This window comes from Vanacampus margaritifer, chromosome 8 (assembly GCF_051991255.1).
Source record: "Vanacampus margaritifer isolate UIUO_Vmar chromosome 8, RoL_Vmar_1.0, whole genome shotgun sequence".
Lineage (NCBI taxonomy): Eukaryota > Metazoa > Chordata > Actinopteri > Syngnathiformes > Syngnathidae > Vanacampus > Vanacampus margaritifer.
This window is the reverse complement of record NC_135439.1, coordinates 11,093,902-11,108,914: the sequence shown is the minus strand read 5'-3', so window position 1 is coordinate 11,108,914 and position 15,013 is coordinate 11,093,902. Positions and strand designations below refer to the sequence as shown.

General features: G+C 39.4%; 4 protein-coding genes across 4 annotated transcripts; 2 read left to right on the top strand and 2 right to left on the bottom strand.

Moving 5' to 3' along the window:
* The first annotated feature begins 92 nt into the window (after positions 1 to 92).
* Positions 93 to 1,963, top strand: ndufaf3 (NADH:ubiquinone oxidoreductase complex assembly factor). The gene is made up of 5 exons (XM_077574208.1): positions 93 to 226; positions 977 to 1,172; positions 1,246 to 1,312; positions 1,388 to 1,488; positions 1,610 to 1,963. The coding sequence occupies exons 1-5, from the start codon at positions 138 to 140 to the stop codon at positions 1,715 to 1,717; spliced, it is 561 nt and encodes a 186-aa protein (XP_077430334.1). The 5' UTR covers positions 93 to 137; the 3' UTR covers positions 1,718 to 1,963.
* A 541-nt stretch (positions 1,964 to 2,504) lies between these two features.
* On the bottom strand, positions 2,505 to 6,953 carry LOC144057014 (rab GDP dissociation inhibitor beta). The gene is made up of 11 exons (XM_077574207.1): positions 6,803 to 6,953; positions 5,944 to 6,051; positions 5,773 to 5,869; positions 5,540 to 5,674; positions 5,215 to 5,413; positions 5,024 to 5,155; positions 4,684 to 4,783; positions 4,440 to 4,611; positions 4,212 to 4,356; positions 4,063 to 4,117; positions 2,505 to 3,988 (listed from the first exon to the last, which is right to left on the bottom strand). The coding sequence occupies exons 1-11, from the start codon at positions 6,935 to 6,937 to the stop codon at positions 3,845 to 3,847; spliced, it is 1,422 nt and encodes a 473-aa protein (XP_077430333.1). The 5' UTR covers positions 6,938 to 6,953; the 3' UTR covers positions 2,505 to 3,844.
* Positions 6,954 to 7,276: 323 nt separating this feature from the next.
* tmem43 (transmembrane protein 43) lies at positions 7,277 to 10,360 on the top strand. Its single transcript, XM_077573114.1, has 12 exons — positions 7,277 to 7,396; positions 7,821 to 7,961; positions 8,166 to 8,300; positions 8,423 to 8,517; positions 8,617 to 8,666; positions 9,043 to 9,112; positions 9,185 to 9,255; positions 9,348 to 9,475; positions 9,558 to 9,608; positions 9,683 to 9,784; positions 9,854 to 9,971; positions 10,059 to 10,360. The coding sequence occupies exons 1-12, from the start codon at positions 7,379 to 7,381 to the stop codon at positions 10,259 to 10,261; spliced, it is 1,182 nt and encodes a 393-aa protein (XP_077429240.1). The 5' UTR covers positions 7,277 to 7,378; the 3' UTR covers positions 10,262 to 10,360.
* A 473-nt stretch (positions 10,361 to 10,833) lies between these two features.
* LOC144056359 (rho-related GTP-binding protein RhoA-B) lies at positions 10,834 to 13,835 on the bottom strand. Its single transcript, XM_077573116.1, has 5 exons — positions 13,694 to 13,835; positions 12,126 to 12,283; positions 11,879 to 11,999; positions 11,675 to 11,805; positions 10,834 to 11,530 (listed from the first exon to the last, which is right to left on the bottom strand). The coding sequence occupies exons 2-5, from the start codon at positions 12,279 to 12,281 to the stop codon at positions 11,357 to 11,359; spliced, it is 582 nt and encodes a 193-aa protein (XP_077429242.1). The 5' UTR covers positions 12,282 to 12,283; positions 13,694 to 13,835; the 3' UTR covers positions 10,834 to 11,356.
* Positions 13,836 to 15,013: the final 1,178 nt, after the last annotated feature.

Below are 15,013 nucleotides of genomic sequence, written 5' to 3'. Positions count from 1 at the left end.
AATATTATGTGAATATACTTTGCCGCTAAAATGCGTCATCGATAAAAGTGAATTGATCGCTTTGCTTGCCTTACACAGTACCGGAAAAGATATGTGGTGTCACATTGATTATCGTCCCCATCCTTGCTGCTGTCAACATGGCCGGTGTGGTTTGTGCCAAAATCCTCTTTCAAAGATCATTACCAAGGTTAATCCTATCCTCCACAAAAACATCGGCTTTCCTCAGGTACGACTATTTATTGAGACGTTTTTTGGGAAGATTTTAAGGATCGAGGAAGAAGATTTAAACTTGACGGGGTCTTTTTGTCATTCCTATGTGCGGAACTCTTCTCGTTGTTATAAAACGCAATAATCGACTAAAATATATTTTATTATCAGCGATTTTAGGGTAACGGAAATAAGAGAAAATACTTTCAAATTATAATACTTTGGGTAATTTATGTGCTTTTTCGTGTTATGGGCATGCCATAATAAACTATATTAACTATTTTTTTTGTGTTAAATCAATGCATTAATCAGTTATGTGGTGTAAGTTTGACACGTTGTGTGCTCATATAAGTAAGTACATATTACTGTAATTGGTAGTGTAATTCGCTAAATACAATTATCCGTATACATTTAAGTCTGATATGACACTCTTGATAATGTTATGTGCTATACTGAGACTTCTCTCTGGCTCCATCTAGTGTAGCGTGAAGTAATGACATTCCTTAGCCACCTCGGTAATATAAGGTCCAGTTCTACTCAATCTTGTACTACAACCTGCTCCGGTTTCTCTAAATAGTTAGGAAATAGCCTTTTTTTTTTTGTTATTATTATTTATATATTTTTTACTCATGCTAGAACAATTTATGTTATTTCAATCCAGAGTAACTTTGTCTGCAATAGACATGGACTTGTGACTGATGGAATAATATTACAACATTCATTGTTCTGATGTATGCAATGGATCTTGTGTCACTACGTTTTCTTGCAGTCCATTTCTTTCCCGAGGTCACCGCTTGAGCCCGAGTGATGACGAAATGTATCAGCGTACCACAGTGTCAATTATGAAGAAGGAGCCAGGAAGTAGCATCATGATTCTCAGCTACAGTTCCCAAGGATTCAACATAGATGGCAACAGAGTGTTTGGACCCTGTGCAATGCTCCCGCCTTCTATCCTGCAGTGGAAGGTGCACTAAAATCACATTGTAATTCACTTAATACATGTTATAAGCGATATGAAAAATATTCACTATTTTACAGGTTGGAAATTATAACGATATCACAGAAGAAAGTGTGTCACTTTTCCATATGATAGTACCCCAAATAGGTAAGAATTCAAGTTGATCATTTCACAAGTTCTCCTACGATGCAGTGCGTTATGTGTACGATTTTACTCTTGTAGAGATTCTCGTCCTGGGCACGGGTGCGCGACTCGAACGTATTCATCCCTCAGTTCGGGCTCTTCTTAAGAGCAAAGGCATTGCTTTAGAAGTGCAAGACACGGTAAAGTTCACCCACCACAGCGGTTTTAGGAACATTTTATATTCTAAGGTTGGAAGAAGAGCACTTGTTTTCCAATTCCTTAACCAAATCATCTGTCCATCGCTACTGTTGTGTTTTTCAGCCAAACGCATGTGCAACCTTCAACTTCCTGATAAGTGAAAACAGGATAGTAGCTGCTGGTCTGATCCCTCCATCCACTAGCACAGCACTGGAGGTGAAGCAGGAGTAGGTGACCTTGCGTGAAGCGCAGTTGAGGACTCTTCCCGGACGACAGAAGTTCATGAATCCTCTTCGGCCTATGTCATACTTCTCCAAAGGCAAAATCACCAATCAGCCGTCATCTGAGACGAAACTTGATGAACTGAACAGTCACTGCTTGAAAAAACTCACTTGAAAGCGATTGAACAAGGCACCACTATATGGCAACTTTCTGCTTGTAAATAAATGTGCTATATGTCTAAATTATGTATTTAAACTTGTGTGGGAGAATGATTTATAGTGTATTGTTTATACCGTTTTTGTGGCTTGGTGAATTTTTAGCTTACAATTTCTCTGTTTAAAAAGTAAAAGAGAGAAATAAGAGTGAACTGAAACTGGCATTTAAAAAAAAAAAGAGATTTAAAGTCCTGTGAATGAAACAAAGGTACAGTACAACTTTCCACCCCAGTCGCTCGTGTTGACTGTCCTTGACTTGCCTAAGCCTCTTATGGTCTCCCTGCAGCGCCACTGTGTGTGTGAAGCACATGACATAATTCAATGGCTTTGTCCTCGTCACACATAAGCTGTGACAGAATCTATTAATCCTCTGCATTAATCTCATATCACTGCCAGTCTTGTGTGCTGGGCCCAAGTTGGCCTTTTAAATCCGCTTTGTGTCCTCTCGTCTGCAGGGATGGTAACTGAAACATTTGCTCACTTCACTGTCTACCAAAAAACATGTTTGAGTTCATTTGCTTTTTGCAGTAAAAGTGGGCTGCAGAAAAACATTCATTTTTACCGTAAAATAACAGCTTTTTATTGCCAAGCGATAAGAATCTCCTCTCAAATGTCCAGTATTTATTTCATGATATTATATTTCTACAAATATGTTCTGATCATACATGCTTTTATGCTGCATTCCATAAATCTGGAACTTGTGAAATTTCCAACTTAAGACTCTGTAGTAATTCTACATGATTCTATTTAACACGTGGATCTGCATGGAAATAGGTGTACCGATATTATATAATATTGTTACATGCTTTCAACATTCAGCTGATTGGTCAAATGTATTCATTCAACTGACAGACAAAATATTTACAGTATTCACAAATCAAATATTATTACGGTCATCAGTCATGTTTTTAATTTGCATTGTTGTGTCTGGTTTGAAGGTTTCTCCACCAGCAGCCTTAACTGCAACAATATAACACGTCATGAATAATAATAAATTAAGTATAATAATAAAAATGTTTAATAATAATTAACAAACAACTTTTTCAGCCTGTTTATCCAGGTCACTCTTTGGAAAGAGATTTTTCATCTCAATGACATTAAAATGGATTAAATGAAATAAATTATTTAGCTAGCTAGCTAGCTAGGTTTTTGTTACTTTTTTTTGTGCCTTGTAAAGCACACTTTGATTGTTTCAGCTTATGTTAAATGCCAAGATGTTTGCATAATTTGTTACTATATTTTACTTTATTTAGAAGAACCTGCTATCTCGTTAGGGGAAGTATTTAACTTAATAACTAAATTCTCACATTATCAGATTATTCTATTAACTGGACAAAATCAACACTACTACCTATTACAGTAAATTCATGGAACCCTGCACTACTCTTTTCCTATAGGCAACTTTATGTTTACATCATATACAAACTTGCTCCAAAAATACAAAATAAAAACAGATTTTTTTTTTACATTATCTGCAAGTAAAAAGGTAAATAAACAAATTCCAACACTTCTGTGTACACTCTAACCACCTGTTTTAGCTAAAGATATTACAAAGCTTTCTCCAACAACAACAACAAAAAACTCTAAAAATATATATAAGTTACTTTCATACACAGATAAAAATGTATTTACCCATCTAGAAATAGGAGACAGACGTGTCTATAGCTCTGGAATCTGACTTTTGGATTCAAGTTTGTGAAAATGTACAATAAATAAAAAAATTTAAAAAGGGGGGAAAAGATAGCTAGCTCGCTATTTAGCTAGCTAGCAATGAGGGGGTCTTCATCTGAGCTTTTTGTTTTTGTGTTTTTGATATAACTTTTTATTCAACAATTGGTAACAAACAAGTTATTAATACAGAGACAACAAAAATAAGCCTGGGGGGATTTTAAATTAAAAAAAATGTTTGTTGTTGTCATCGCTAGTCTTCATCTGAGCTGCGTGACTGATGCCTGTGTGAGGTGAAGCGAAAGTTGGTGCCAGTGATGCGACGGTACATGTCCTTAATGTCCTCACACTCGCTCTCAAAGTGGTTGGTTTCATCATATGAGCGAGACACAAAAATCTGAGCAAGGAAAAAAAAGTTGTTTTGAACACTTTCTTTTCCCACCCTTGCAACTAAAAGGATTCTTATTGTACCTGACTCTTGTTTCCGTCATCCTTCGGAACAAGCACGCTTTTGACTGAAACAAATCTAGAGTTAGAAAAGAAAAAAAAAAGGAAATTACATCAATGACCTTTAATATCTCATGAATACCTATTCAACAATCATTTGAATTCTGACCCACTTTTGCATGATGGGCTCCAGAAGGTCCAGGCCTGGCTGCACTTCTTTCTCTGGTTGGTTGGTTTCAACAGATGTGCTCACCGTGGCAACATAAAACCCATCCGAAGCCACGTTGTGTACGTAGGACGCTACAGATATGAAGATGTCTGGATGGACGCACAGGGATGATCGCAATGATGAAGTATAACTTTCGAAATGAAGTTTGTGTAATTGTCGGAAGACAACACACCTGACTTCCTGCTAAATTGTGTTTGAGGGATGACGATCTGGCACGAATTGGCCTCTTGTGTGTTTTTAACAGGATGATTTAATAAACAGATGACCCTGATGACTCGCCCCGCTTTCCTCACTCGGTGGGGGACGTAGCTGGGGTCGCAGATGAGCTGTCTGCACGGGAACAACTGGAGAGCAACAAAAAGAATGACAACAAACTCGATATGTGCTCCACGTCGGTAATTCGCAAGCCAACTCGCCTTTCCTTCAGATTTCACGGCTGTCACTTTGCCGTTGTCCAACACGATCTCATCCACCGTTCGGTGAGGAAGGAACGTTCCCCCGTACTCTGCACTCAATCTGAAGCGCATTTTCATTTTTCAAACATACATTTGTGACACCCAAAGGCAATGTGTGGACAAAAGTATCAGGGCAATATCTAAGAAGGCGATTTGCCGGTTTGTGTCGGTGGGAATTTCTGTTCTTCCATCCGATAGAACAGTTGGCTCACAATATTTATAGTTCATCCCAAAAGTGTTTGTTGTGGTTAATGTGTCCCAATACTTTTGTCCATACCATGAAACCACTTCAAAATGTTACCTCGCAAATCCTTGCGGTAGTTCTGCCAATCCAAACAAAGGATAGAGATACGGGCTTGTGTTGTGGCGAGCCAGAGACTCGGCATACAATCGGATCCGCTTGATGGTCTCCACACAGGGCTGGTCCAGATAACTAAACATTTGATTTGATTTTAAGAAAAGAAATCATTTGATTTGCCGATAGTGACCAACCTCTCGCTGCTGTGCAAGGCTATGGCGTGACCTATGAACTCTATAGCATCCAGTCCCAGGTCAAAACGCGAGAAGAGCTCTCGGGTCGTGGTCTGGTCCGGGTCCACATCGTGATGAGTGCGAGGTTTTCTCACGTCAAAGTTCTGGGCGAAAAGCAACAACTTCCTGAACCTCCTCTTGTCAAACATGCCCATCAGATCTGAAAAAATGTGTTTACGACATTTGGACAGTTACCAAAAGACGCACATGGAAGACGCCAGATAGAAACTGCTCTTCCCTTCAAAAATTCGTCTTGAACCTGCCAATAGTGACTGCATTAATTCACCTGAAGTGTGTGTGTCTTCCTCAGTTACGGGGACCTTGTGCAGTTTTCCCGCTTTGTACACGTAGTTCCCTTCTACCACTCGGAAGTCCAGATAGCGAGTCACGTCAGTGAGCAGCAACATTTTCACCAAATCACCTAATGCAGCCACGCATACATCATGAATTGATGACATGAAAGTACAACAACAACAAAAATGCTCCAAAAGTATCTTCTCACTCACAACAGGCTCTTACCATTAGCAAGGAAAAACTTGGGAATAAGATCAACGTTCCATTCTTTTCCACGACCAGAGGAGGTGACAGGACAAGGAACCTTGAACCTCCTGTACAGCTGAAAAGAGAACTTGAAGCATAAGTAACAGAAATAATGTAACAATGCAAGCACTTCTGTTTGGGTGAGCGCACCTCCTCCAGCGGTGAGATTGATGCACTCTCTCCTCCGCAGTGAGTATTCTTGTCAATATGAAGGACTTTTTTGCCATTTAGTGACATTAAACCAGAAAGGACACATTCCTGTGGGAGACAGATGGACAGATAGAGCCAAATAAAAAGATGGATTATTGCACATTCTGAATTTGCTTTCACTGTAACAACTGTCTGCTAAAAAAAAATTAATAGAGTAAACATTAACACCCTTCCATCGCGGGTCCCGGGGTTCATGGTCTCACTGACTGTTTTTATGCAGGTATAAATACAGTATTTTGGTCTAGCTCTCGTTTATACTGTGTGTAATTCCATTGTCAACCACTGGACGGCGACACATTTACTGTATTCCGTTTGAGAAAGTGCAAATTTGTTAGCTTGGAAAAAAGCAAGACGTGTTTACTGAAAACACAAAGGGATCTGTACACTGTTAATTACAATGTTTGTACAATATTTTTGTCTTATCCAATGCTCTTGATCGCCCTCAATATATTATGTATTTAAATGTGTTAAAATGATTTAAAAGTGCGTCTAAATACTTTTTTTTTTTTTAATGAAGCACCGTAAATGCTATAAAAACATTCAGAGTATTTTAATGGAGTGTGGTGTCCCTAACCCTCGTAATGGAGGTAGAATTATAGTACAGTACAGCTTACTAATATATAAATTAAAAAACAAACCAGGTGCATATTTAATATCTCTAGTTCCCAAATTCTGCAAAACTAATAACTCCTGGACTTCATTTAGTCCTACAGCTCAAGTTGGAGTATAAGTTGATCCAAGTTGCTAACCTACAAACTGACCCCATGTGTTTTCATATTTTACAGAAAATTTCTCTTACCTTAAGCCCAGTTCCAAGTACTACAATGTCATACTCCTGCATCTTAACAGTCTCTCCCCTTTCTGACTGAATGGTTTGGGGATGATCAGTGGCAGTAATGCTTTGCAGTAATCCTCTTACAAGTGGCACATCCATGTATGAATGTGTAAGTGTCTGTATGTAACATCATTCATCATTTTTCGTTGTTATTGAAAATTTGTGTAATATAATAATGGTGACAATTGACAACTAAAGACTATACAAAATTGGAATTCGTCACTGCTGGACGAATACATGCACATCTGATTCTATTCTATTTTATTTTTATTCAACTATCACCCGTACTTCCGTAAATACGTACTAAGAGGGGATGGGAAAACATTAAAATATCGAAAATCTTCCTGGAGTTTAGCTCAAGATTTCTATTGGTCAGTCCGCAAGGTGGCGGTAATAGGTTTGCTTGTTTCCAACCGTTATTCAAATCATCCACGAAGAAGAAACAGTTGCAATGATGTCATTGGTAGTCATAGTTGAAGTTTGTTACCTGTGGTTGCTTCGTGATCATCCGCAACTTTTCTGCTAGACTGTGTTACTAAAATGTCTTCGTCGACGACAGTAAGTTGTTCACATACAAAATTTGATTAACTTTATTTACCGATAATGACAGTTTACCGTGTTGTAGTTAAATTGGCATTTGCCTTTGTCAACATGCTAGCTTTCCTACTAGAAGAAATAATCAATGTACAGTATGACAAAAACAAGTGTAACTACAAGATACTGTATACACGATAGGCCCCGATAAATATATATTATTTTGTTTTGAGACATTTTTAGATAGTCATGATTCAGGATTGATCTGGACGCCTCTAAGACACCGCCTTTCAAAAGCATGTATCATTTAATAGCTATGTGGCATATGTAGTTTATGTAATTTAAATGTGGGACAACACTGACGATTGCATGAAGCAAGAACAGATTAGTAGTCGATTATTATTATTATTAGTCGAAATCAATTGGTGGTAACTGACGTTTATTTCAGTTTTCAGGCAAAGACTCACATACGCGTGTAAGGAGTCAGACCAACCCAGGATTCCTTCAACGATTAAGTGACACTGCAGGAGGAACGTGTGTTGGTGTTGGACTCTTCTTCCTCTCCATATATATTCTCTTCACCAATGAGGTGAGAATTACACATGCAGTGGAAAAGAGATCGGCGTGCTCGATGATGACAAATTCATGCTTTGCGTGTAGCGCGGTATATTCGTGGTGTACGTTTCTCTAACAGCCTGAAATTTAAATGACCAGTCCAAGGATTTACCCCACTTCTTGCCTGAAGTCAACTGGGCTAGATGAATGTGACACAACTGTTTGTTTGTCCTTTAAGGGACGGGCTGTGCAGACTGCGTCCTCTCTGAATGAAGGACTTGCTCAGGTGGTGTCACTGGACGCTTTCTCCAACCTCGACCTGCAGAACGAAAACAAATTGGTTCATCTGTCTGCAGCGTTGCAAACCTCTAAGGTAGAACTGGCTCTATCACTCTTCATTAATATGACTAATTCAACATAAGTCAGGCCAGTGATTTTCAAAGTGGGGTGCGCATTTTTCACGGATTTAATATGTGTGTGTGATTCCATGCACAGCCTTTACGTGATCCAAACTACAAAGTAGAAGTACAGGCTGTAAAATTAAAGAGGCAGGTGGAAATGTATCAGTGGGTGGAGTACCAGGAGAGCAAGTGAGTGTTGTCAACACGTTTGGCAGGGTGAGGCCTCAACATTTTTTGTCTTCTTCAATAGAGAGTAGTAATCCGAGCTATTTGTATGATTCATTTAAGAGACTACCAAGAGGATGGCAGAACCAAAACGGAGACTACATACACATACAGTAAGTAGTAGTTTAAAATGTTTCTATTAGAGAGATGTGACTAATAATACCAGTACAATATTACATATGTTGCTGTATTTTTTATTATAATTATGTCAAATGTGAGGCCCTGAGAATTATCATATGCAGCCACCATATTTTTGTGACAGCTCTTAAGCTAAAAGGCTCTTAAATCATGATTTTATTTTATTTATTTTTTGGTTTTGATTTTATTTGATTTATTTTTTGGTTTTGATTTTATTTGATTTATTTTTTGGTTTTGATTTTATTTGATTTATTTTTTGGTTTATTTTTAAATCGCAAAGCCACAATGTTGCTACATAGTATAGGAAGCATTGTTTATATACTTTTGGGCCTAACCATTTCCTTTCTGTAGACACTGAGTGGAAATCAGAGCTGATCAACAGTCGCAATTTTGACAAAGAAATTGGTCACCAGAACCCGAGGTTCTTAATTTTTTTCGTTTCTCATTTTTTCATATAATAATAATAATAATAATAATAATCTTTGCATTTCAGTGCCATGGCGGTAGAGAGCGTGACAGTGGTAGCTCCCCAAGTCCAAGTTGGCCCTTTCACTCTGTCTAAGGGTAATCAGTCAGAACCAACTGACATCAACAAAAACAGTGATTATTGTGCTGTCGCGTGATTGGACGACTCGTACATGTTTACGTCTTCCCAGGACTGGTGGAACAGATTAATAACTTCCGGACACTGAGCCTGAAGGATTTGACGCCGTCTGCCTCGGACCATTTCCTCACCATCAGTGATGATTATTTCTATCACACTCAGCAGCCAAAGAGGCCAGAGGTGAGCGGCTTGATGACAACATCTGGCAAATGCTCTTCACACGCGGTTGCTTTAAGTCTATCATTTGTATGATTTTTGGAAGGTCGGAGACGTTCGCGTGAGATTCTCCTTCGCGGGACTCGGTGGTGAAACTGTGAGATGCTTTCAATTTTTGAAATTTAGAAAGGGAAAAGGACTTCTTTTTTTTGACAAAAAAAAAATCTTCAGGTTAGCATTGTGGCTAAGCAGCGTGGAGAGCAGCTGTTGCCCTTCAAAACCAAGTCAGGAGACGTTCTGGAGATCTTGTATCTAGAGGAGCTCTCAGCAGAGGTTTGGTAGACTTTTTTTTTTTTTGTTTGCATGTTAAAGATTCTGACGTAACCTGCATGCAATGTGCAGGAGGTGTTTGCGAAGGAGCAGCAATATAACAGCATGAAGACGTGGGGACTCCGAGCTGCGGGATGGGCCCTCATGTTTCTTAGCATTCAGCTGATGATGCGCATCATCTACACGCTAGGTAAACATTCATTAACACAATAGAACCTCTGATATAGACTGGCCCTTTTAAACCACCGCTGACGTATTTCTCACCTTGTGCCCACAGTGGACTGGGTTCCTATCCTGAGAGATCTCGTTTCAGTTGGACTGAAGATCTTTGCCTTGTGCGTGTCCTCCTCGCTCTCTCTGCTCGTCATCGCAGCCGGGTGGTTCTTTAACAGACCGCTGGTGGCGGTCGCTCTGGGGGCTTTGGCTCTTCTTCCCATGCTCATCGCACGCTCGCGACTCCCAGCCAAAAAGGATTTGTGACTTAAGAAACTGGATGTGATGCTTACTGGAGCAGTGAGGCAGTTTTGGGTGCCTCAAAATGACACTCCATAGCAATAAAAGGATCAAATCTGCAATTTAGCCAAACGTCCATATTTGCAGTATTTTGAGCCAGTGAAATATGAGGTACAGTATATTTATTTTTAATGCAATGCTGTTCTTTGTGTCCATTTTTCTATACGCCACTAAGAGCTCAGAAAATGTTGACTCTTTTGATAAAAAAAAAAAAACTTAAGTACTTACAAGTACTGATGGACAAATGAAGCTCCATTAACCGCCTGATATTTTTTAAATCCACTAGATGGCACTCTTGGTTTAAAGATGTAGTGGAAATTGAATCAATTTTCATTGAATTAGCCTTTATCTTTAAACCAAGCGCATCATCTCGAGGAGTACAATATCGCAAGTGCTTCATGAAGCTTCATTTCCCCATCATTACAAGTGCTTGTTTCTTTTGTTGTGTGTTGGGTTCTACATATTAATAAAGGCTCCCAGAATGCTAACAAAATCATTTGTATCCAAGCAGCACTTCAAATCAATGGCTAGAAGCAAGATTCTTACAAAGTAATTTATTACACAAAACATTTAAGTTTCCATTTGCGTGTTAAAAAAATTGAGTTTCCAGTCCACATGTCGTGCACGTCGTCACGATGCACACGAGGATCCGTCAATGGAACACGCCAAACAAACGTTGACTTTGCGTGTGCGTTAGCTTGTTGAAGTCACAGTGATCAGGTACTTTTACCCTAGTTGGCTGTGGAAACATTCGTCGGGTCAGCTGGCAGGGTTTCAGCACTTGACTGTAGTTGGCAGGTTTGCTGACTTCTCATGACAGTACATGCTGATACTGGAGGTTTCATTATGGCCGATTGACTGATGCTTTAGTACAAAAAAAAAAAAAAGATTTCCAATACTGACAACCTACTTCAGCTTAAAACAAATAACAAGTAAAAGCGTTGCATCTTTTGTAAAAAGTGAAAAGAGTCTTGTGAGGGTGTTTCTTTTTTGGGGGTCAGGGATTTTGACCCTCTGCTTCTTTTCCCCCCCAAACAGGAAGCAGTCCCGTGCCACCTGTTTTTACAGCAGGGTGCATTTATTTCTCTTCTTTCCCCGCCGGGCCTGTAGCGCCGCCCTGGTGGCCATCTCAAAGACTTCCCTCACGCCATCCTTTGTTTTGGCTGAGCACTCCATGTATCCAAAGGCACTGATCCTGTTGGCCATATCCCGTCCATCCTCCTGCTTCACTGGTTCCTGGAGGGGGAGGGAAAAAAACATGGAGGTGTTAGGAAAAAGGAATGAAGCTGATATCTTATTAACGGATTTTCCCAACAGCTGCCACTACAGTTTTACGACCAAACTCTACATGGGCGCCATTCCACTTGCGCGCACGTTTACCTGCTTCATTTTGGCGAGCTCCCTGCGGGTGTGCTCATCGTTGCGCAGGTCCTTTTTGTTTCCCACCAGGATAATGGGCACGTTGGGGCAGAAGTGTTTCACCTCTGGAGTCCACTTCTCTGGGATGTTCTCTGAAAATGACAGCGTGATCCAGTACATGACCGCGGAACTGAACCTGAGGCATTTTCACCACGAGTGGCTTACCGAGACTGTCAGGACTATCGATGGAGAAGCACATAAGAATGACATCAGTGTCTGGATACGAGAGAGGGCGCAGTCGGTCGTAGTCTTCTTGACCTGCTGTGTCCCACAGCGCTAACTCCACCTGCCAAAAGAAGACCGAATTAACCGAGTTGGCACCTCTACCTCTTTTCTCCATTTTTTGAGGGAATCAAACACAACGATGTGGTAAACTTCACAGGCAATGTGAGAGGAATGAAAGGCTCCACACCTGTTTGCTGTCCACTTCGATATCCGCCACGTAGTTCTCGAACACGGTGGGCACGTAGACTTCGGGAAACTGGTCCTTGCTGAACACAATCAGCAGGCAGGTCTTGCCGCAAGCGCCATCTCCTACTATGACCAGCTTTTTCCTGATTGCCGCCATAGCTGCAGATGAGAGGAAGAGGTTGTTAAGCCAGGTTGAACAAATAAAATGTGCGCAACGGGAAAGCGACATCTACATTATGCTATTGAAAAGTCAAAAAATGTAGCGATTTTTATGGAAAATGCATATAATGCAGTAAATATGACGGCCAGAGTGATTAATCGGCCGATATTAGTTATTTTAAAATGGGCAAAAATCTGCAGATTTTTTTGCACACATTACAACATAAGACAACGATAATGACAAAAAAAATAATAATTTGTGATGTATACATAACTCAATACTTCCATGACACCAATTACTACTTTCCTATCAGTTAAGGCTTGGGTCGCATAAAAAATAAGATATAAACAGGTTAGTTCTCAGCAAAAAAAAACATATACAGGTACTGGTATGAATCGATTGCGATGGTTGTACCTCACTTTGGTACACCTTGAAATGCAATATTTGTTATGAAAGATCATGTAATATAAATTGGGATTTTGATTGCGTATAAGAGCCTTGCCATGCCATTCACTTGCTATTTGACACTTGGAATAGCAGCCAAATGGGATGTAGACCATCTGCAACTTGGGAAAATCAGTTGCAGAACTCTACGTGATGTGACAGAATTTGTCAGTGATGTTCGGCTGATTTAACGGCAAATAGGATTTCCACTGTAGCATCATGATGATGGTACCATGAAGCCTCCAGATGTACTGACTGACAGCAGCTTTCTAAGCTTTTAAAGTTGAATTAGCCCTGTATTGGTAAACAACACCACTACTACTTGCCACATGGTTGTAAAACGTTTTTAAGTCGTAGCAAGGAGTTTTAACAGCCATTTTATGTTTGCTTTAAATGCAATTCCAACCATCTCTCATCATCATTTCATTTCCATGACCTACCCAGCAGCTATCTTAGGAAGCATTTATTAGACCCGAAAACACAATTAAAAGCACCACTGGTGTCATGTTAATGTATTAATAAAATGATATAGTCGGCGTTGAACTGCCATTTGGGATCACGGTGGGCCAAAGGAGGAAGTAGTTGTTATGTTTACTAAAGAATCGACGACAGCGGCATAAATTAGCCAGAGAGAAGGAAAATCACGTTTACAGTTCATTTTTTAATCCACGTGATTAAACGAGCAACATTCTTGAAATAATGCTCCCGCAAGAGTTCACCTAATAAATAACAAATCGAAACTTGGTTTCAGTGCAAGAGCAGCAAGCTAGCTAGTTAGCTCCCCGCTTAGCTTAGCTTAACGGAAGTCAATGCGACTCAATGGTCCGTTAGCTTTTCAGCTAGCTTTTAGCCGTGTAGCGGGCAGAAAACGTAGCTTTACGCGAAATTGGCGAGCGGACGGTTAACATGAAATCATCCTTAAAAAAAAAACAGCAGCGTCTGTTTCTGAGTTAGGACGAGCTTACCCAGTGATTGTTTTCAAATGATTCCCAAGTTGTGCTTTGTTGGCCTCCGTCGCTGAGTGCGCCGCTGGAGGATGTAGAGAAGGGAAGTGAAGTGGGGGCGGCGCGGGGGTTGGGGTGTTGATGGGACTCGGGAGAGGACAGCGCACGCCTGGATGGTCTGCCAATATAAAATGTTAGTTAACTTGCTGTCACAATATTAGTTAAATCAATAAATTAATAATAATAATAATAATCCGAGTAGATTCTCAGTTTTCCAGTTGATGGTAAACTGCAGAAGTTGAATCAGTCAACTGGCAGAGTCGGCTCCAGGATTTGTATACATAGCGGGGGCTGAGAAAATCATTTATAAATATATTTTCAGAATACTATTTCAAATAAATAATTAATAGAATAATTTATTCTAAAAATATTTGATAGAGACATTGCTATTATAAACCTAATCATTGCTTTAGTTGACATTCATGCTGAATACTATATATATATATATATATATATATATATATATATATATATATATTGACCAATTACTACCACTGAATACGTTTTACTCATGTAATTACTTAAGGACTACATTTTACCTTTACTTCAGTCATGTTTTTCTAAGGTAACAGCACTCTTACTTGAGTACAGTTTTTGGCTACTCTTACTCAATAATAAACATATTAAATTACTCTCAACTGTGATTAGTATAGTCTGCCTCTTAGCTGAGAGACATTTGTATTTTATTTGTACACATGTGTGGTTAGACCTATTTGAGTTCCTATCAAATTAATAACACATTTCAGTTGTACTTTTGTCTTAGTTATACTGTATTTGGACATGCCTGCAGTTAAGTTTCCACTTCTGAATGGCAGAGATCATATTGATCAGCTTAATCAGAGTGTTGTGTACCAAAACACATGCACAATATATTTTTTTATCTAAGGGGAAAAAGGAGGCGTTTATTTTAGGTGAGCACTAGTCTTGTTAAAATGCGCTGACGCAGACTGCTTAAGCTGCCAGCCAGCTGGTGACGCTTATTGTCTTGTGATTCAAGAATGGCTTCGCCTGTCAAGAAATATTTTTCTTGCCCTTTAGAATTCCACACTTTATTTTTTAGTCTTTGGGACTTTCTTTTAGTACTCTTTCAAGCCTGGATATGTGGTGTTTTTTGGGGGACTATTTTTTAGTTTCCCCCAATTGTTTTTAGTGCTGACCTTGTGCTATTTACTAACACAAGAGCTGGATACATAAAATAAAAAATGCTTTTTTTTTTTTAAAGGTGAGAATTTAGTTATGGTGTGTGAGATGATTTAACTTTGAGCTGACTCAGGTCACGGC